Source organism: Typopeltis vanoorti, chromosome 25, assembly GCF_054136105.1.
Source record: "Typopeltis vanoorti isolate ZY-2024b chromosome 25, IOZ_Tvanoo_1.0, whole genome shotgun sequence".
NCBI classification, from domain to species: domain Eukaryota; kingdom Metazoa; phylum Arthropoda; class Arachnida; order Uropygi; family Thelyphonidae; genus Typopeltis; species Typopeltis vanoorti.
In genome coordinates, this window is record NC_143573.1 from 44,671,820 (window position 1) to 44,695,079 (window position 23,260).

A 23,260-nucleotide genomic window follows, 5' to 3' on the forward strand; every position below is an offset into this window, starting at 1 on the left:
TTTTATAGAATTAAATTAAAATATAACCGGAAAAAAAAAAAGATACATAAAGAGATTATTTTACACAATTTTGTATGACAATTTCCTATACTTTAGGAATAGCAAGAACATCATTACGGTTTAAATTTGGTCTGTGTAGCAGGGCTTCAGTACTTTCTTTATATAACCGTTCATGTTTATATAAAGATCTGTGTAAAAGTTTTGTCTTTTCCCAATGGATCCTATGATTTGGGTTATCAACTCCGTGTTGAGCGAGGCCAGATTTCTGCATTTTGAAAAGACGAATGTGGTCCTGATGTTCCAAAATGCATTTCTGAACAGATCTACCTGTCTGTCCATAGTAAGACAACTTGCAGGAGCATGGGACCTCATACACGCCAGGTAACATCAGAGGTGAGAGTTTGTTTTTAGGAGAAGGTAACAAGTTATAGATCTGGTTGATGGGTTTGTAGGTAGTGGCAAGATTGTATTTCTTCATAATATTTGAAAGACGTTCGAAGATGCCTTTCACATAAGGTATGGGAATCCTGTGGGCTTCTTCTTGTCTAGGTCGGTGTGTGGGGGAAGTGACTGATGATTTTTTGAGTTGTTTTAAGATTGTATCCATTTAGTATGGCTGTATTTTTGATTATTTCTAATTCTTGGTTTAGAGATTCTTCAGAGGAGCAGAATCTGTGTGCTCTGGTAACTAATGATTTAATGATACCAAATTTTTGAGATTGATGATGAGCGGAAGAATTGTGAATGTAGCAACCTGAAAATCTAGGCTTGCGATAGAAGTCAAGCAAATTACAACAGTGAGGGAATCTAGCAGACTTGGCTATGTTTATTTAGAAATATAACATCTGCATAGAGTAAACAACTGAGATTAACATCTCCAATTTTGATATCAGGTTTAATACCACTTTCCTTCATAATGTGCATCCTTATTTCACAATCTGATTTAATATAAAACCATCTTCCTGCATCATCTTCAATTCTAACTGCTCACTTACAACTGAAATCTATACAACATATTGATTGATATAATGTCCCATTTACACAATAACTCTAATGTTCTGAGCAGCTTTTCTTTTGGCACTTTGTCATATACCATTTCCAGATCTATACTTAAATACAGATCCTTGTTACATGATATCAGGTTTAATACCACTTTCCTTCATAATGTGCATCCTTATTTCACAATCTGATTTAATATAAAACCATCTTCCTGCATCATCTTCAATTCTAACTGCTCACTTACAACTGAAATCTATACAACATATTGATTGATATAATGTCCCATTTACACAATAACTCTAATGTTCTGAGCAGCTTTTCTTTTGGCACTTTGTCATATACCATTTCCAGATCTATACTTAAATACAGATCCTTGTTACATTTTAATGATTTCTCAACTATTTGTCTAGCAGGCTTCACTCCTAAAATCCTATGAGGTATGGGAGTGAGCACATGTCTTAATGGCATATGACATCAATTGATGTCTTATATAAATAACTACCGTATTTACTTGAATTTAACTCGCACTTTTTTTTCCTAAAATTAGAGTTAAAAAATTGGTGTGAGATATTTGCAGGGATTTTCGGAAACTAAAGTTTTCAGGAAAAAAAACTCAATGGTCTAATCATCTGCCCAGTGGTGAGCTATAGAAATTTTAACAAAGGGCTCGCATTGCCAAGCAAAAAAAAAACAAGCTGCATTTCACACAAAATTTTTTATTAATACAGCTTGTGTACAAATTCCAATCAAAAAGTATGAGAGAACAATCAACCTCTAAAGGCTATCATTTTTAAACAAATATTTCATGATCTAAACATGAAATATTTTCAACTGTTAATTTATCTTGCATACGGAAAACATTTTTAACTATCAAAATATAATAAGAATGAAATCTTTCATAATCTTTTATAAAACATTTGATTAGCTACTGATTTTACCATACGATTGGCTACCAGAAGGGAGAAGGGTAAAGATAGCTCATGCGCTTATTTTATTTTCAAACTTGGGTGCATTCGTTATAGAGGAGTTGAAACAGTAATTCCAAATAATCTATACTGCTGAATAGGCTAATTTTTGTTAGGTTACTGTATGAGTTTGTCACTTAATATGTTTCAAAAAAAATTTATTTTTTGAAAAAATAAAGTAAACAAGAAGAACAAGGGACTCACAAATTTGAGAAAAAATTAACAAAGGGCTCGTGCGAGCTCCTTATAGCTCACCACTGCATCTACCCAAATATTGTCATCTTCTTTCCCATTATTTCAAGCATAAATTACCAGTAATTTACAAGACTTGAGATATGTAATGAACAATCCTTCATGAATGACCAATGAGAAGTGAAAGCAGAGCAAAGCTTATTCAACAGACAGCAATGGTAGGCCAGTAGAGATAGAGCAGCTATCAGAATTCCATAATATCTAGAACTGCCATAACAACATTCACTATATATTCTTAGTTTTAACAATTCACGACAGGGTGATGTTTTGCCTGTTTATCGTTCTGACAGAATCTCTCATTACTGTTTATTTACTGCTGCATCACACAGGCAGGCTTAACTCGCACAAAATTTCAGCCATTCAGTTGAATTTTATTGCTGCTTGTTTGCATGCCATTCTGCGTCGAGCTGGCTCATGTACCCACATACACGTTATATGGCATGTTTCAACTCGCAGTAGAATTTTATTTGAAGTTAGCCTTCGTGATCTGTATTTATGACATCAAAAATTTCAACTGCAATCAAACAAACACTTATTTTATGTAATTAAAAAATTGGACAATAGTTTTTAGTTAGATACTGTGTTTGCTGGTGCAACATATGGTTTTGCACAAACTATACTTATACAGCATAGTTTCAAGTGGACATGTGATTCACGGGGTGATGTTTTGCCCGTTTATCGTTCTGACAGAACCTCTCATTACTGTTTGTTTACCAAGTCTACATCACGCAGGCAGGCTTAACTCGCACAAAATTTCAGCCCTTCAGTTGAATTTTATTGATGCTTGTTTATGTGCCACTTCTGCATCGAGCTGGCGAATGGACTCGCACACAGACATTATATGGCATGTAATTGAAAAATTGGACAATAGTTTTTTGTTAGATACTGTGTTTGCTGGTGCAACATATGGTTTTGCACAAGCTATGCTTGTACAGCATAGTTTCGAGTGGACATGTGATTCACGGGGTGATGTTTTGCCCGTTTATCGTTCTGACAGAACCTCTCATTACTGTTTGTTTACCACGTCTACATCACGCAGGCAGGCTTAACTCGCACAAAATTTCAGCCCTTCAATTGAATTTTATCGATGCTTGTTTACGTACCACTTCTGCGGTGAGCTGGCAAATGGACTCTCACACACACATTATATGGCATGTTTCAACTCGCAGTAGAATTTTATTTGAAGTTAGCTTTTGTGATCTGTCTTAATGAATTGAAAATTTCATTGCAATCAAACAAACATTTATTTCATGTAATTGAAAAATTGAACAATAGCTTTTAGTTAGATACTGTGTTTGCTGGTGCAACATATGGTTTTGCGTAAACTATGCTTATACAGCATAGTTTCTGTGGGAGGGGACATAAAAACTGCATTAACTAATGTGATTCATTAGTTAGTTAGGGCCGTTTTTATCCCAGTTGTCTCTAATTGCACTATTTGTTGAGAAATATATTACACAGACTGCAAATGTCTCTGTACCTTATTTAGTGATACAATAAAACTACTTGTTTTTCTTACATCTGCAGTATAGTGGCTGTTGGGGAGCGAGTTACTATCGCCCTGATGTGTGAGACGATAGTACTTTTTTTTTCATGTTCGAGGTATATGTGAAACTTTTTAATTTCTTTTTTCATAAAGTGAAATCAGGGGTGTGAGTTATGCAAGGGAGAGTTATATTTGAGTAAATACGGCAACCTTCCCGGAGTCAACTGACTCATTGCAGGAGGGACACACTGTTACACACAATGCTCATCAAACCATGCTTTAAATTCATTCAATGTATCTGCATTCACCACAATTTCGGGCAACACATTTCACTTGCCAGCCACTGTCCATGCAAAGAACCTACTTTTTATGCCTCTGCTCATGAACTCCTTATAGCTCCCATGTATGGAAGTTTTATACATCCCCTTGTTCTACTCCCCCTCCCCATTCTATAAAAAATTTCTTCCACATTAACCCGGTAACACCCTTTACCAGCTCTCAGTCACAACCCTTCTTTTCCTCCTATTCACTAGACTTTGCAAACTACATTCCCTCAATCTAATTTCATATCCAACATTCCAAAGAGTTTCCACCTTAGATTGTCTTCTTCTTTGTACCTTTCCAATATATCCTCATCACTTTGAAAACCAGGGATTAAATCTCTGCACAATAATCCTTATGAGGCCTGATCAAGGCCTTATATAATGGAACCACAGTGTCTTTATTTCTGCAGATTGAGGTCCTCTGCATCATTGCCATAATCTGATGTGATCTCTCACAACTTGGGCGATATGACCTCTGAACTTCAGATCCTTGTACAGTACTGCTCCAAGGTCTCTTGTCTTCTCAACTTTTCCTCCAAAATTTCTCCATGAATTGGATACTCTGCATGCCATTATTGCCTACCAAATTTCAGAACTTTACACTTTGCAACATTGAATTGACAGTTGCATACTGTTGCCCACTCATACAATCTATTCAAGTTCTTCTGTAAGGCTACATCTGTTTAATTCCTCTCCCAAATTTCACATCATCCTCAAACAGTTGTATATTACCAGTTAAACCCATCCCAGTATCATTAATATACAAATTAAATAACAATGTGCCTCCGTAGCACAATTGGAAGAACAACGGTACATTGCACCCTTCGATTGGAATAGGCCTAAGTTCGATTCTCGTCGCGACGGGAGGAATCTTTATCTGGATGATTTCAATTGAAGGTGAGTTGGCCGATCTCATACGGAGGTAGCAGGGTTTTTTCTCCCGGAAACTCGGGTTTTTCATCCCGCATACAGACAAATCGGCCCTTCAGAACACACGCAATTTACAGACAAAAAATACTAGTTGTGGTAGTGGTGGAGGTGGGCGGTAGATGGCGTTGATGGAGATGATTCATAGTAGAGGTTCGGTGTAGTAGTTGAGACAGTTGTAGGTGTCCTCCCGCGATGAGTCTTCGGACTCCTTGGAGGTGTCACGAATAATAATAATAATAATGGTTCCCTGTGTCACATCACTAGTGACTTTCTACTTTTGGAATATTGCATCCCCATACACAACTTGCTGATACTTATCTGAAAGCCAGTTGCCTATCCAACTCACTAATCTATTATCCAATCACTTTTGCTTCAGTTTATTTATCAACTTGTGGGTAATCTGTCAAAAGCCTTTGCATAATCTAAGTATACCACTATATATCATCTCCCTTATCCAATCCATTCATACATTGTTATGGTACATAAGCAAGTTGACAAAACATGACCTTCCTTTAATAAACCTATGATGAACTGTTCTGAATGCTGTAACTATGTCCTCTGCAACAGATACCAATATTCCACTTTCATCTGTTAATATCAGCTCCTTATCATAATCATTCTCCTTTCTACTTACCACATAAAAAAAAACTCTGGAAGACTTTTCTTTGCCTGATCTGCTAATTTCTGCTCGTCCTACTGTACTTTTGTTGTCCTTATTACCTGAGTCACTCTCCTGGCCTGCTCTTTATACTTTTCATGCAACTGATTATTATTACCATCATCTTGTGCTGCCTCCAAAGTGGTTTCATCTTCCAGATTTCATGCTTAATCCCTCATTCATCTGTTTTACATCTGCCTTAATTCAGCCTTTTCACCTTTGGAATAAATTTGCACTTTGATGCTTTTATATATTTCTTTGTCAGTCCCCAAGCAGCATTTATTTCTTTTCTGCTCAAATTTTCATTTCATGCTATAGCTCCAAGCTGTCTTCTAAGCCTGTTGTAATCACCAACCTTGTACTTCAACATATCCTCTCCTCAGAGATGGTTAACCACAACTCAGGTGCTCACTTCATGATCACTCTCACCAATGAAAGGGAAGTGTGAAACCCCACCTCAAAATTTTATCCTTTGATGAAATGATCAGATCTAAGACTCTCAATCCTTGCGTGCTCTCCTTTGCATACTGCCAAAGATAGTTGTCTCTCAAGAATTTTAGAAATTCATTTTCCTTATTCCCAAAGGCTATCTCTTCATTCCAATCTTTACTGCCATACTTAGAATTGCATATAATAATCATAACTCCCTTGTTTACTAACCCAAGTTGCTTATACATTTCATCACCTTCCTCCACATTCCTTGTCCAATAGCAACATCCATCTAAATATCTCTTCCTGTCAACCTCTACTTCACATCACACTGCCTGAAAACCATTGACTAATTCTCTTTCATATCTACCTTATGTGGATGTAATTCCTCTATCAACAACAGAACTTCCCTTCTTGTCCTTTCTATCCTTGCGAAAACTAGTGTACCCTTCTATTTCTATTCCCATCAGGATATCTTCCTCCTTCAACCATGTTTCACTTGTTCTAATGATTTTTGGGTGAATAAACTCAATCAATGAAACAATTTCATCTTTCTTATTTCTGATACTCCTGACATTTGTAAATAAACACAGTAGTTCACTTTTAGGTCTATAACCAGTCCTACCCAAGCCACTTATTGGTCGTAATTTCTCTATCATATCTGTCCTTGTCATATATTCTCTCTATCACATTTTACCACTTACCCCACATATCTGTTCATTCTCCACTATTCTACCCTACTCACATCCTGATTCATTCCATTCTTATGTGGATCATTCTCCCCCCTCAACACACAAACAACTTTGAACATATCTTCATCTCTCATACTGCTACTGTTTCCATTGCTGAGCATTTTAATCCCTTCCTGTGCACATTCATATGTGGTCCAGTAGTCCATATATGCAAATCTGTGCATAGATTTGGTTGCCTGGTTTTCAAGGGCATAGGGATGTATTGGAGAGGGTCCAGAGAAGGTTTAGTGTCTGTGGATAGTGAGATATGAGAAGAGATTGAGGGAATGCACCTTATAGAGCTTTGTGAATAAAAGAAGAAAAGGGGATATGATTAAGACATAAGTTGGTTAAAGGTTGTTAACAGATTACTGTGGAGGAGGTTTTTCATGGAATAGGAGCAAGGGGAGGAAGCTGTATAAGGGATGGATGTGAGCAGGGGAGTGAGAATCAGGTTCTTTGCATGGAGAGTGATTGGGGCATAGAATGCATTATCTGAAAGTGTGGTAAGTGCAGAAACTATGAATGAGTTTATGATATGGTTCAATGATCTATTTGCATGAGAAAATATAGACCTCCTGCAGTGAGTCCTTTGACTCCACAAAGGTCATATATTAATAATAATAATATTTTCTGGTTGAATATCATTGACTGCAGCTGCCTTTCCATGTTTCAAGTTTTTGATGGTTCTCTCTACTTCATGAATGTAAGTTAGCCAATCTCATATGGATGGAGCAGGGTTTTTTCTCCTGAAAACTAGGATTTTCATCCTGTGTATAGGAAAATCAGCCATGGAAACTTGCACAATTTACAGACAGAAATGCTGTTAGTGGTGATGATGGGCAATAGATGGTAGTAGTGTCTTGTGTAGGTGGAGAATTTAGTAGTAGGAGAGACAGAAGTGTGGGGGCAGAGTAATCTAGTGCCCTCCCACAATTAGTCCTTGGACTCCTTGGAGGTGTCACACAGTAATAATCCTGATTGCATTCTTGTTGAATGTTTTCTACCAGCATGCTGTCACTGCTCAATTAACAATCTTTTGAAGTAATTACTCCAGACAGTATAGGATAAAAATATTGTGATTATGAAAGCTGATAAGGATAATAATGCTGGGATTATGACCAAAAAGAAATGCAGGATCTTCTAGATGATAATTCTACTTATCAAATCATAGATTGAGACCCCACTGTGTGTGTCAGAAGGAAAAATGTTACTTTTTGACTCCAAGAAATATCAAATAATTAAATTCTATTCATGTTAAACCATTCCATATTTATGGGGCACCTAAAATTCATAAATGCAAAACTCCCTATGCCCCATAACTAATAATATAGACCAGGGATGGCCACAACATGGCTCCCGAGCCTCATGCTGCTTGCGTCCACGCGTCAAGTGGCTCTTCGCATTCTACCAGGAAAAAAATAAACAAAAAAGAGAAGAGGAGACAACAAAAAGAGGAACAAAATAAAAAAGAGAGAGAAGAGGGAGAGAAAAGCAGGACTTATAAAAATTACTGCAATTAAAAGTTTAATTCGAAACACGTTAAATGAAGTTTACTTTGAACAATTGGAATAATTTTAAAGTCGAAACACAATAATTATTGTCATAACACAATAAGAGCACATTGCTCAGTTAGCTGAGAGCCACCTTACTAAGCAAAACCATGACACGTCATCAGGAATCTCGTCATAATTCAACTCATTGATAAAGCTTTTGAATTTTCGGTGTGTTTTAGCGCTTGAACGAATAAAATTGATAATTCTTAGAACTACTATCATTACGTGTTGAAATTTAAAACACTTGGCAATAATGCACCCTGCGAATAATGCAGTGTACAGGTAGGAAAGCAGGATATGATTCATCATTCTCAAGGAGTTCCAGTTTGAGTAGTTTTTTATTATCTGTTCTAAAACTGAAATTATTTGTGCAATATTCTTCTTGATAAATTCTCCTTCCGTGTACAGACGTTTTGCCTGTGCAATATTAAATGCTAAAATAAAACCAGCCTCTTTAGTAAACATAGGCATTAACTTACTCTGACCACGGAGTTGTTCTTTCAAAGTTGAAAGTTTAGTTTGCCTCAGATCAGAGCTAAGAGGAAATTCTTTATTGAAATTTCTGTGATTTGTGGCATAATGACGCTTGAGATTGCTGGGCTTGGAATTGTGCAAATGTTATTTGGCATATTGCACACATTGGTTTACTTTGTCATTTCACAAAAAGATACTAATCTTCTCGCTCTGACCTAAAATTTCTTTTTATCATTGAAAAAGATTTCAATGATAACAAGCACTGTCAGTGGACTCGCACAACAATATGTTGAATGATACCGATAGATGAGTCCGGAAGTGTAACTAACGTGTTGTGGCTGGTAGGCATGGTTTCTGTATCCCCACCACACCTCGCCATGCGCACAGTCACTTACTCCCGTACCATCTCATGAGTCAAAGGTTGTGGCTCTTTTAAGTCTTACCAGAATTATTTTGGCTCCAAAAGGATGCATAGTTGGCCACCCCTGATATAGACACTACAACTTATAAGCTTGCTCAACAGTTAGCTAAGTCACTTTCTTTCCTCACTGGTAAATTCTCTACTCTGATTTTTTTTTTTTTTTTTTTAAGTCTGTCAAATCACTAGTAAAAATTCAGGCATAATGGTTACTTTTGATATCACATCCTTATTTACTAATATACACCAGACTCTTCTCTTCTTCTTCTCTCTTCCATCATCTATGTGGATGATGATGAAGTTGATTTAATGATACAGCAATGGGTTTATCCTTCCCCACTCACACTCCTGGTTATTTTTTACATGGGGCATTTTGAGAACAAAGCACTTATAGAGCTACTTTGAGACATTTAGTCTAGCTATACCATGTAGATGGTGATATATTTTCCAGTTAGCCCCATGGATAAGACACTTCAGATTCCTTCTTAACTCACCTTAACAGCCAACACCCTAAAATTCATTTCACCCATCTTCCATCCATCTTCAAGACCCACCTTTCCTAATTGGGCTGTGTGTGGGGGGCAGCATCTGCAAGAGGAACTTTCAATGGTCACGATCCTCTGCAACCAAGCTCAGGTGTTCTGGTGGGACTCCCAGACGTGTCCACCCAAAGTTCTGGATATAATTTATCCAGTGAGTCCTTGGCCTTCCACATGGCCTCTCACCCTCTGGCTTGGCAAAGAGGGCCTGCTGGGGGAAGCCTCTCTTTTGGCATTCTGACCCGTATACCATCGTAACTGTGATCTCTCAACATGGAGAAGTAGTGGTTGAGTATTGAGGGTTTTCCCAAATTGCAGAGCTTCTGACTCTGTCAAGTCTTGTCAGTTCTGCAACCCCTCGCAGGAACCTCATTTCAGCCGCTTGGATTCGTGTCCACACATTCTTTCAGTCATTACCCAGCTCTCATTACCGAATGGCCAAGCTCCTGTAATATTGCGCTTGCTGAGCCAATTCAAGTATCTAGCTCTACGTCCCACTTTCCATCACTCGTGAATATGGACCCAAGGTATTTAAACTTCTCCACCTGCCTCAGTGGGACTCCACTCACATGTAGAGTGCACTGGGATGGTGCACTCTACATGTGAGTGCACCATCCCACTCACATTCGCCACTCACATTCTTGGTATATTCCCAAGATTTCTCAAAGACTTGCCTTAAGGTGAAGATTTGGCCAGTTGTGCTTCTACCAGTACAAAAGCCACATTGTTCTTCCTGGAACTTTGACTCAACTATGCTCCTGCACCTTCTTTCCAAGTACCTAGCATATACTTTTCCAGACAGGCTGAGCAGAGATATGCCACGATAGTTGTTGCAATCTCTCTGGTCTCCCTTTTTGAAGACTGGTATTATTATGCCTGTATGGCATTGCTTTGGTGCTCGCCCAGATATCCAAGCAGCCTGACACACTCGCGTCAGCCAGAGAACACCATCTCGATTTAAGGCTATTAGCACTTTGGGCTGAATTTCATAATCACCAGCAGCCCTGCCTGATTTTAGCAATTTTATTGCTAAATGGACCTCTTCTGCTGTGAGACTAGTCATCACCCCAATCTGCACTTCTTGGATGTCCACAGCTGCTGTGTCACCTGGGTTTAGAAGGCTCTTAAAGTATTCCCTCCATCTGTGGAGAATATCCTTCTCGTTGTTAAAAGTGCACCATCAGAGGCTTAATTGCCCTTGCTGTGCACAATTTCCTCCCTCAAAGGCGGCAGATGGTCTGCCAGAATACTTTGTTTGCATTTGCATATAACGAGTCTAATCTTTCTCCAAAGGTTTCCCAAGTCTTGCTTTGCTGTCTTTACTGCCTCAGCAGCAGCTTTTTGTGCCTCAGTGTACCGGAAACGCATCTCAGGTGACCTGACCCTAAGCCATGTTAGGTAGGCTTCCTTTTTTGCCTGGACAGGTTTTTGGATCTCTTGGTTCCACCAAGGTGTCCTTTTCTCACTGCCCATCACCACACTGAGCCTCTTTCTGCCACAGCATGAGAGTGCAGAGGCAGTGACAGCTGTTCTGAACAGCTCCCACTCCTCCTCAACATCTGCAGTATGTTTGGGAATCTCTTTGAACCTGGAGGAGAGGTTATCTGCAAAATTCTTCCTCACAGCCTCATTTTCCAATGCCTCCCATTTCACGCAGTATAGCTGCTTAGGTCTACCAGCATTGATGGTAGCATTTGGTTTCTCTAGCTGTATAGTGCAGACAACAAGGTGGTGGTCAGTTGACAGTTCTGCCTCTCTCCTCACATGAACGTCCAGCACTGAGGAAAAAAGGTCTGCTGAGACTATAAATAAGTTGGAGACCTTTGTCCAAGTGTATCCCTGTACCAGGTATACTTATGGACTTTATGGTGCTGGAAGAAGGTATTCATTATGAACAAGCTGTTAGTACAGCAGAAGTCCAATAATTTCAACCCATTTGCGTTAAGGTCACCCATTAGCAGGCCTGATTCCATGTCTGTCACCCTGTCAAAAAACAGCATCCACTTCCTCTAGGAAGGCAGAGTATTCTGACTCCAGATTAAGTGCATAGGTTTGCACCACAGCCAAGTTGTGGTTTTTCATCTGGAGCCTTAACACATACCTGTCCCCCCAATGGGATCCACTCAGCAACACAGTCTGACAGCCAGGGGGCTTGTGAGTATCCCCACACCCACCTGAGCAGACACTGTCAGGCTCATACCAGAGTAGTGGAGCTTCCACCCCTCATCCAGGTCGACAGCTCCAGAGCCTCTCCTCTTTGTTGAAGAAAGCCCGACTAAATCTAGTTGGTAGTGCTTGGCCTCCTCGACCAGTTCCTTCTCCTTCCCTGTCAGAGAAAAGATGTTCCAGTTGCCTAAAGCTATAGTCTGGTGCCATTGTCGTTGCCATTTCTGTCCTTTTGCAGAACCATTTCTTTGCGCTGCCCCTAAACACCTCCCCAAACAGGTAGCGGGCCCATTAATGGAGTTTCCTCTATCAGAGTGCTGAGGAATGGTGTCTAAGGGAGACTCTGCATATTTGTTAATGGGTCCATTAATGGGCCCGCTACCTGTTTGGGGAGGTGTTTAGGGGCAGCGCAAAGAAATGGTTCTGCAAAAGGACAGAAATGGCAACGACAATGGCACCAGACTATAGCTTTAGGCAACTGGAACATCAACTGGGCCTTCGCTTCACATTAAAAAAAAAATAATAAAAAATTCTAATAGTGCTTGGCCTCCTCGACCAGTTCCTTCTCCTTCCCTGTCAGAGAAAAGATGTTCCAGTTGCCTAAAGCTATAGTCTGGTGCCATTGTCGTTGCCATTTCTGTCCTTTTGCAGAACCATTTCTTTGCGCTGCCCCTAAACACCTCCCCAAACAGGTAGCGGGCCCATTAATGGAGTTTCCTCTATCAGAGTGCTGAGGAATGGTGTCTAAGGGAGACTCTGCATATTTGTTAATGGGTCCCTCTGCCTAAAACCCGAATGCATCCCTTGGTAACCCGTTTGATGGACGATGCGGTATGACCATTGTATGATGACCTGACCATGTTACAGTGTTTAGTAATGCCCTATTAGCACTACTGCCTCGGTTCAGGGCTGCTCAGGTTTCTCCTCATTGCAACTAGCTTACATATCTGCAAGCCATTCTGCTATCCACCACCTGCAGATCTGCCCAGTAGCTGAGGCTCGCCCTGGGCCTTCGCTTCACATTAAAAAAAAAATAATAAAAAATTCTAATAACTGTTTGCCTTTTTTTTTTTTTTTTGACAGTCTTGTCTTTTAGATGGTTCGCTGTCTTTTTCTGTTTATAGAAAGCCATTACGATATCTATATAAGCAATCTCATCATCCAGACCAACAGTATCCTCAAAGTACTAATTTCTAGAGCCACAGCTGTTTGTGCTAGTGATGCAGTCCTAGCCACAGATCTCAACTATGTTTGTCACACTTTTTTTTTTAACTAACAGATACATTTCCTACAAAATATACTGTGTTCCTCTACTTCTCTCTTTCTCTCTCTCCAAATATCTAAGATCAAAGCACCACTATTCCTATTCTGTGTATCTGGGGTACATCTGAAATCTCTAAAGCACTAATAAAATATGATCTTCACATCGCATTCAAACTACACGTCAAATTGGCAACTCTGATCCACTCTCCTAAGGACAAGCTGCATCTTCTAGCACATCCTGGAATGCATGAACTGTCCTGTGAATGTAACTTGGTCTACTTTGGAGAACCACAAAAAATACATTCTATCTACCATCATTACAGCAAGTCAGGACTATCAGACCACACTTTGGATACTCCTTCACACAGGATTAGATGGAAGAAAACCATTGTTGCTATACAGAAGCTATTACAGGTTAGAGAGCCTATTTTTAGTCAGCAATGGCTACGAAGCATTCTCCTAACAACTATGGCTGCATTAATCTTCCAAAAATTTGGGAGACAGTCATCTTAAGATTTAACTTTAACACAACTGTAATAACTCTTTTTGTACATTAGAGGGTGCCACATTAAGACTACATATTTTCTCTGTCACAATTTGAATTATTTCATTTACTCGCTGTCACTTATAGACTGTAACAAGTAGTTATGCTCCGAGAATGCTGGTTTGAAATCTAGTGAAATAGAAGGCAAGTCAATAAACATTTATTTATATATATATATATATATATATAATTTAGTGCTTTTTATGTTGCAATACTGTTAAAAAAGAAAAAAAGTTAGGCTTAGGTGTTGGACATTATTCATATCTAGACAGTGGAAAAGTGTGCCTCATCTAATTTGCTGTCTATACCTCTGTTAATTTATTTTTTACATTTGATAAGTTATTTTATTTGTATGTTTTGTATAATAATGTGACTTATTTATCAGGCAGAATTGTTTATAAGTATGATCTGCCATATGTATATATTATTATTATCATTATTATTTCGGGCGACTCCAGGAGTCCTTAGACTCATCGAGGGAGGCCCTAAACATCATGTCCACACAACTATGCGATTACATTCTCACAGTATCTATCATACCTTGTCTTGAACTTGTTCACCGTCATAGCACCCACAACAGACTCTGGCAGCTTATTCCACTCATTTACCACTCTAAAAGTAAAGAACCCATCTCTAACACCCCTGCTAACCACACTCTTGCCCAGCTTCCATAGGTGTCCCCTAGTTCTCCCACCACCAGTCCTGATCTCAAAAATATCCTCTGAATTAATCCTATAGAATCCCTTTAGCAATTTGAATGTCTCAATCATATCTCCCCTCAGCCGTCTATCAACTAGTTTCTGCAACCCACAAATCTTCAACCTGTTCTCATATGGTTCATTCCATAGACCTGTTATCATCTTAGTTACTCGCCGCTAGATCCTCTCCACCTCCTCCCCATCAAGAAGGAACCGAGGTGACCAAATCTGGGCACAGTAGTCGAGATGAGGTCTTATCAAGGCTCGGTACAGAGGTACAATAACTTGCTTGTCTCTGCTCGTCAAGGTATTTTTCAACAACCAAATGAGTTGATGAGCTGATTTAGCTACTTTTGCAGTGTGCCCCGTAAACTTCATCTCCCTATCCACCAACACTCCCAAGTCCCTGGCCTCATCAATCTCTTGGAGTACAGTTCCACCAATGTGGTATACTGCTGTTAATCTTTTCACCCCAAAATGCATAACCTTACATTTTGTCACATTAAATTGACATCCATTCTCCTTAGCCCAGAACTCCAATCTATCTAAGTCATCCTGCAAGACTTTGACATCTTCTGCATTCACTATTGCCCTACCCAACTTTGCATCATCAGCGAACAAATAAATTGTTCCACTTAGATCCTTCCCTATATCGTTAATGAACAGATTAAACAGCAGTGGTTCAAGAACAGAACCCTGCAGCACACCACTAGTCACAGGCCGTCTTTTGGACTCTACTCCTGAATAAACTACTCTTTGATATCTCTCCATCAACCAACCACCTATCCACCTCACCAACCCTATATCCATTCCCATATGTTGTAGTTTATGGATTAGTATTCCATGTGGTATCCTGTCAAACGCCTTTGCCAGGTCCAGCAGTATCACTGTAAACCCATTTCCCTTATCCAGTTCAGCCGTCACCTTGTTATAAAACTTGAGCAAGTTACTGAAGCATGATCTACCCTTCACAAAGCCATGCTGTCCCGTGTACAGTATCTCATTTTCATCGATCCATTCCTGTATTTTTCCCTTGACTACTTTCTCTAAGACCTTGACAACGACTCCTGATATGCTGATCGGTCGGTAATTTGCAACCGTAGTCTTGGATCCTCCTTTATGCAGTGAAACTATTTTCCCCTCTTTCCACACCTTCGGGACTAAGCCAGACCTGAGACTCAGATTAAACAACATGGTCAAGGGCACTGATAATTCTTTAGCCGCTTCACGCAAGACCCGTGCCGGTATACCATCCAATCCCACAGATGTGTTCACATTAAGGTTCTGTAATAGATTAGTTGCCTCCACTTCATTCATCACTATTCCCGTATAAACTAATGGTTCCTTCATTTTTTCAATGTCACCACCTTGATATGCTTTTGCAAAGTGCACGCTCAGTAACTCCACTATATCGACTGATTCAGTGACCTCCTTACCATCGTCATTCCTTAAAATCATTTTACCGTGTACAGTTTTTTTCTTACTTGCAGCATATTGAAAGAACTGTTTTGGATTCTCTTTTGCTTGCAAAGCTAGTTTCCTTTCATAATCCACTTTTGCTTTTTTTACCACACTCGTTACCTTTCTGGCCTGCACTTTATACCATTCGTGTGCCTGCAGGTCATCCCTTTCTTTAAATTCCCTCCACAGTTGTTTCTTTTCTTGCAGCTCAAGCTTAATGGTGTTATTCATCCATTTAATCCCTACTTGTTTTACTATTCGGACCCTAGGTATACAATCAGCCATTAAATCCTGTAAATGCTCCTTGACCACTTCCCATGCTCTATCGAGGTCCAGCCCTTGCAGTCGTACATGCCATGGCACTAATCCAAGCAATCTCCTAAGCTTGTCATACTTGCCAGCACGGTATTCCACATATACCCTGTCTTAATCGAAATTTCCACACCTTTAGCCACTTCCCAGGTCAAGACCTTATGATCACTCTCACCAATAAGTGGCAATATGGTCATATTCATTACAGTCAAATTCTCAGATGCTATTACCAGGTCAAGCACTCTCACACCCCTAGTATTTTCAATTACATGCTGTCTCAGATAGTTATCCCTTAATAATTGAATAAAATCCTTTTCCTTCCTCACATGTGTCCTTCTCCTCCTTCCAATCACTGTTACCATAGTTGAAATCCCCCATAATAATTACCCTCCTTCCACTCATTTCATCAATTTGTTTATGCATACCATCTCCACCATCTATTCCATCACCTGGTCTATAGCAACACCCAACTGTATATTTTATTTTGCCAGTGTCAATCTCACACCAAATAACCTCAAATGAGCTCCTTTCACTATCCTGCAATACTTCAATTCTTCTTGGCTGCAGTTCATCAGCTATCATCAATAACACCCCTCCCCCAATTTTATTCTCTCTGTCCCTCCTAAACATACTATCCCCTACACATTCTATACCACTAACTATATCATCTTCCGTCAGCCATGTTTCACTAATGCCAATAACCTGTGGCCAGGAAGAGCCAATCAAGGCCATAAATTCTTCCTTCTTGTTCCTAATACTTCTGGCATTAGTATACATGAAATGCAGTGATCCTTTAGTTCCACCCTATATTGATACGTTATTCTAAATGTCCCATTCCCATTTTTTGTCCTTAGTGCTGGCTCGGGTACATTATATACATTCTTACACTCATCTGTCTCACCGATGTCTGCATATCCATTCCCCCCCCCCTCCTTGGTAGTTCTAGTTTCCCTGGTTTTGCACATCCAATATATGTTTATGCAAACCCTACTTTCCACAAAAAAAATGTACTTGCACCCCTTTTTATGCTGATACATTCCAATAAGTGAATAGGAGATTTATAAAGTAATTAGCATTGCTAATTACTTTATAAATCTCCTATTGTGGCTCAAGATTGTCTTCATGTAAGAACCATTAAAGAAGGGAAAGTCAGTAAATAATAAGATTCAGAAAAAGAGTAAAATCTACATTAATTTTTATGAAAAATGGAATTTATTATATTAATTTTTGTTGCTAGAATGGCCTTTACATAATACATATTCTTCAAAAAGATTTTGTTTAGAAAGTTTTTTTTATTAAATAACAAATATTCTATTTTGTCCAGTATGTAGCTGCTCACCAGCTGGCAAAATCTAGTTGCTGTGTGAATGGGCAAATGCATTTGTGAAGCTGTGATCATTATCATCATTAAACATCGAATCAGCAGACTCATTGTGGGAGTTCACGCTTATGCACATAGCTCATCAAACTGTTTCTTAAATGCATTCCCTGTCTCTGCTGTCACTAGCCTCTCTATACAAAACCTGCTTTTCAAAACCTAGCTCACATCCTCCTTATATAGCTTCTAAGGACAACCTCTTTTTCTCCCCTCTCCATTCTATGAAAAACCTTTTATGATAATCTCGATAACCTATTATGAACTTATGTCTTTATCATGCCCCCCCCCCCCCTCCTATCTGACAAACTTTTCAAATGCATTTTCTCAACCTTTCTCATACTCAAAATTCTAGAAACCAGTTGACCAGATTTGTGCATAGTAGTCCATATGTAGCCAGATCAAGGCCTTATACAATAGAACAGTCTCCTTTATTTTACTTGTCAGTGTCTTCTGCATCATAATCTGTTGTGCTGTCCTCAGTTTTAGCAATGTTGCCTTTAAATTTTATCTACCATCACACCCAAGATATCCCCACCAGTTGTATACTCTGCATACCAGCTTTGTTTTCCACATCTTAAATCCTTACATTTTGTAACATTAACTGGTAACACTTCACACATACCCATTCATTCAGCCTATTCAAGACTTATAAAGACTTATGTGTGCCGGCCTGGTTCTCCAAGTGGTTAGCATATCTACTCTCCAGCCAAAAAGCTGCAGGTTCGAATCCAGCTGTGGGAATGAGTGTCTGTGATTGTTTGTGAAAGTACTAGTGGTGGTGGTGGAGATGCGATTGGTGGATGAAGTTGAGTGATGGAGACGGAGAGTTGTAGAGTAGGTACCCTCCCTTGATGAGTCTTGGACTCCCTGGCAGTGTCAATAATAATAATAATAATAAACCCCCAACATCTTCTCATTCCTCATAGTTCTTTACAACTTTGCATTATCTACAGGCAGCTGCATGTCTTCATTCATACCTTTTCCAGTATTATTAACATACAACTTAAATAGAAGTAGCCTCAGAACAGATCCTTGGAGCACATCACTAGTGACTTTCCTATTCTGGGATATACTCTCCATATCCTACTTGCTAATACCTGTCAGACAGCCATATCCAAATCCAGCATACTGATCTATTATCCAACCTCATCCATTCCAGTTTAATTAACAGCTTATCATTTGACAGTCTGTTAAAGGCCTTTTGCAAATTCTAAGTGTACCATTGTGTGTGCATCTCCATTATTGTAATAAGTAAGTAGTTTACTAAAACATGATCTTCCTTTTGCAAACTTATGCTGTTCATCAAAGAGAATGTTACTTAAGTTAAAGGGAGATCGTAAATCCCGTTTTATTTTATAGCCGGATACGAAACTCAGATCGAAATCCATAGAGTTTCATGCCGAAAAAACTATCGGCGAGCCCAAGTGTAAGTAATCACTTGGGTAGTACAACACCAGGGAAACTCTATGCAAAGGTGGAGCAAGCTCCATCGCTAATTATTAAATTAGTGACGGAGCTTGTAACATTCTAATAAGCCTTTTTGGCTTATTAGAATGTTACTTGTTACCAACCCATTTCTGGATCTGATCCTCGCTAACCTCTCCAACACTAACTACAACTCCAGACTCAGAACTTGCAGAACTTGTCCTCTTTATGTCAAGGCAGATGTGTGGTGATATCTCACGAAGTCCTGCAGGCACTGTACAAATGTATGGTTGCATACTTGTGACAATTTTTGATATTTCCAGTTATATGTGCCTTGCATACAGACCATAGCCAATGCAGTAGGAATAAGATTTGTTGTTTTCAGAAAGTATAAGTAACTGATAATTAAGAGAATTTTTTTAACTGTTTGATATGTTTAAATTTATAAGAGGTATAGATAATTATGTTTCAGCATTCATTAATCTGATATGAACCATTTTTGTATGACTGTGGAAAAGAATAGACATGAATACAAATAATTTGTTACAGATAATAATGTTTGTGTGTGTGTGTGTGTGTGTGTGTGTGTGTGTATATATATATATATATATATATATATATATATATGATTTATAGTTGTGATGTTATGAGTAGTGCAGTAAATTATCATGATCAGGAATGAATTACATGTCATCCTATAAACACTAGAATGTGCACATTTACAAAATACCTTTGGTCAAAAAGGGCAGAAATTTATAAATAAATAGAACAATGAATAAATCTTCTGCACCACCACTGGCTACGCTGCTCAGGCACACATGCAAAACAAAGTCAAAGTTTTATTGCAGCAGCAAATATAGTCTTCGAAACCTATTTCAAAATAATGAATAAGAGAAATTTTTAATTGAAATTATTTTTATTTAATTGCATTTTAATGTTAAGTAGTTATTTTTTCAAAGCTCTGCAGGCTATGCATTGATGAAGACCCCTGACATACACTGTCACTCATGAATAGTTTCTGACCTCTTATCTCAAGAGGAAACAGATGGTTTCTCTTTACTTGTTTCTATTCTTTCTTGGAAGAATACTAGATTTATGCCTTGTCTCTGATGAAATTCAACAGTTTGAAATGATTTTTAGAAAAATGAAAAATTATGGATTTGTGAAATCCTAAATAATGGAATAGTATGGTAACTCACATTGAAGGTTTGTATTCTCATAAGATCTTGATCACTTCGAAACTTTTTGAAGGCAAATGTTTTTGCTTACTTGGTATAAAACAAAGATAGATATTTAATATCCTTTATTTTAATTTTTTCTCAATTTATCTCTAGTCAATTTGTTTCGCAAATTTTACCAACTTGTAATAACTTTTTTAATTTTTTTTTTTAGTATTGCTAAAGGCCCACAGGAAATACCTGGCATTTTTGTTCAGTCGGTTAAACTTGGTGGCTTGGCTGAACAAGCAGGTCTTGAAGTTGGAGACCAAATCTTACAAGTGAACGGATATAGCTTTTTGGATTTAGAATTTCCTGAGGTATTAAATTGTTTGATATATATTAGCGTTTCTGTGTTTTATTCTTTATGTAACAGCTGAGAAACAATTTGGCTCAAACTGGACCTGTTATCCACAATTCAGTATTTTCTTTTGATAATTATCCTCAAGAGGTATACTCAATATTCTCAAGCTGCACTACAAAAGAATTAGATACTTAATAATGCAAAATATTTATTTAAGAGGTGTTATGGGTATTGGATATACAGTAGAGACAATTTCGTGTTGTAGTTATGTCTAGTATGAATTTAGTGAAATATTTTGTGGCTGTCATATTTTGTTTTGGCAAATTTGTTTGAGTGAATATGACAGTCATTATATATGATGCAAGGAAGTTGTGGGCACGAGATATTGCAGTTCATGTACAGTAATGCCAGAAGCATTAGGAATAAGGATGAGGAGCTTTTGATATTGGTTAGTTGTGCTTGGCCAAAAGTTATTAACTCATTGGAGTATTTCATCTTGGAGAAGTAGGTTTTAATACTAGAGGGATATGGCAGGTTTGAGGTGTAGAGGTGCAAGAGAAGAGTGTGTTTCAAATACGGAGTATTCTGGATGTTAATAAAGCTGTGGAACTGGATGGAATTTTGTCATAAGTTTTGAGAGAATGTGCTAAAGAACTGACAGCTCCGTTGACCTGGCCTTTCAATAAAAGTCTTGCTACAGGAAAGGTACCCAAGAAATGGAAGGAAGGTAAGATAGTGCCATGCATAAGGGTGGTAGCAGACTGGAAGTGTCAAATTATAGACCAGTTTGTGTTTCATCAGTAGTTAAGATTGTGGAGAAATTAGTGAGGGACTATGTACAGCATCAGACAGATGAGGGTAATGTTATCTGTGAGAGTCAACATGGATTTGTTAAGGGGCACTCTTGCTTTAGTAATATGATTGCCTTTTATAATAATGTGACAAGAGCAGTTGATGAGGGAAAGACATATTCTGCCATTTTTTTTGGATTTTGCAAAGGCATTTGACAGGGTGCCACATGATAAGCTGATATTTAAGTTGAAGCACATGGGTTTAGATGTTGGGTTAGTCAACTGGATTCAGGATTGACTATCTAATAGGTATCAAAGAGTTGTGTATGGTGGGGCAATATCAAGGCGGCAGAAGGTTACAAGTGAGGTCAGTACTGGGACCTGTATTGTTTAACTTTTATATCAGTGATATTGTCAGTGGATTGCAGGGGAATATTCAGTTGTTTGCAGATGATGTTTAAATTGATCCGTTGTTTAAACTGGAGCAAATAGGGATGGATATGAATTTGATGTGGATAAGAGGATGACTAATGGACAAACATCAAAGAATTATATATGGCAGAATTTTATTCAAGATAAGACAGGTAATAAATATATGCATACACAACACTGTACTGGGCTATTGTTATTTAATTAGAGAAACTGAAAGATGATTTAGATGGGCAAATGTTAATAGTTGCCATTTTAATGTGGCAAAGTGTAAAATTCTGCACCTTGGGATGAAAAGACTACAAGCTGTAGATGCAACTAGACTATAAAAAATTGTGGCTAGAGATTCAAGAATGATGGTGGATAGAGAACTGAAGTTCACTTAGGAATACTGCAGAAGTAGGCAAATAGCTCAAGGGATCAGTTGAATTTCGAAGAATACACTGATGGACAGAGATAAGGAGATTATTATTCCTCTTTATAAGGCATTTATATAGCTACAGTTAGGCTTCTGTCCACAGGTTTTTTTCACTTGAGTTTCTTTGGGATGTTTAGATGTTAGAGAGGACTCAGAGGCAAGTGACTAAAATGGTGACTACTCTGTGGAGTAGTCACCATTTTAGTCATTACCCATAAACCTTCATCATGTTGCTTGCTATAAGGATATGATGAAGGTAGCAAGCTTTAGCTGATTAATGGAAAAGAGAGGATATCAGAGAAGCATATAAGTTACTTAATTGGTTTTGTAGTGTAGATGTTGAAGAAATTTCCCAATACATGAGAATGAGAAAAAGAGACCACCTCTTGAAGTTGTGTAACAGCGAGGTTAGCAAGGATGTGATGGCTAGATATTTTGCTTGGAGACTGGTGAATGATTGGAATGGGTTGTTAGAGGCAGTTACAAGTGCACTTTTTTGTCAAATGAGTTGAAAGAGAGATAAGATTCTGAATAATGGTTGATGTGGGCCTCCTGTGAATCTGGAGATGCCTATGTAATAATATAACAAAATGTAGAGATGTGAGAGTAGTGGATAAAAGTATAAAAGGTAGCAGAGAGAACAGAAATAGCAAAGCTTGATGTAAATAGAATGAATGGTAAAGAGAGAGAAGCATAATGACAGTGTGAATGAATGTCATCTGGCATTTGTTCTTGGTCATCTAGATCCCCCTGAACTTGACTCTTTGGACTATTGTGTCCAGGATCACTTGAAAGGAATTAGTGTATATACAAAATAGGTTAACAAATAGGGATGTGCTGCATTGGAATTACTTGCACTGTAGTCTGCATTCAAAATTATCAATAGTAATAGAGAGAACTTGAGTATTATTATGACATATGGAAATACATATATGAGTAAAAAAAAAAATAGATATTTTGATAAGCTGCTCATCTCTTTCAAATAACAGATTTTCCAACTTAACAGTAAGTTTTAAGATGTTATTAAAACATTTTGTAACTTTTAATCTTAAAATAAATGTTTTACATGGTATTCTAGTTTTTCTTATAATTGC

General features: G+C 38.2%; 1 protein-coding gene across 1 annotated transcript in view; it reads left to right on the forward strand.

Moving 5' to 3' along the window:
- Positions 1–23,260, forward strand: part of LOC150092702 (uncharacterized) — a 195,954-nt gene that overhangs the window by 117,312 nt on the left and 55,382 nt on the right. Inside the window, exon 10 of the mRNA XM_090414261.1 lies at positions 20,400–20,544. Coding sequence (XP_090270387.1) covers positions 20,400–20,544 — 145 coding nt within the window. The remainder of the gene's footprint in view (positions 1–20,399; positions 20,545–23,260) is intronic.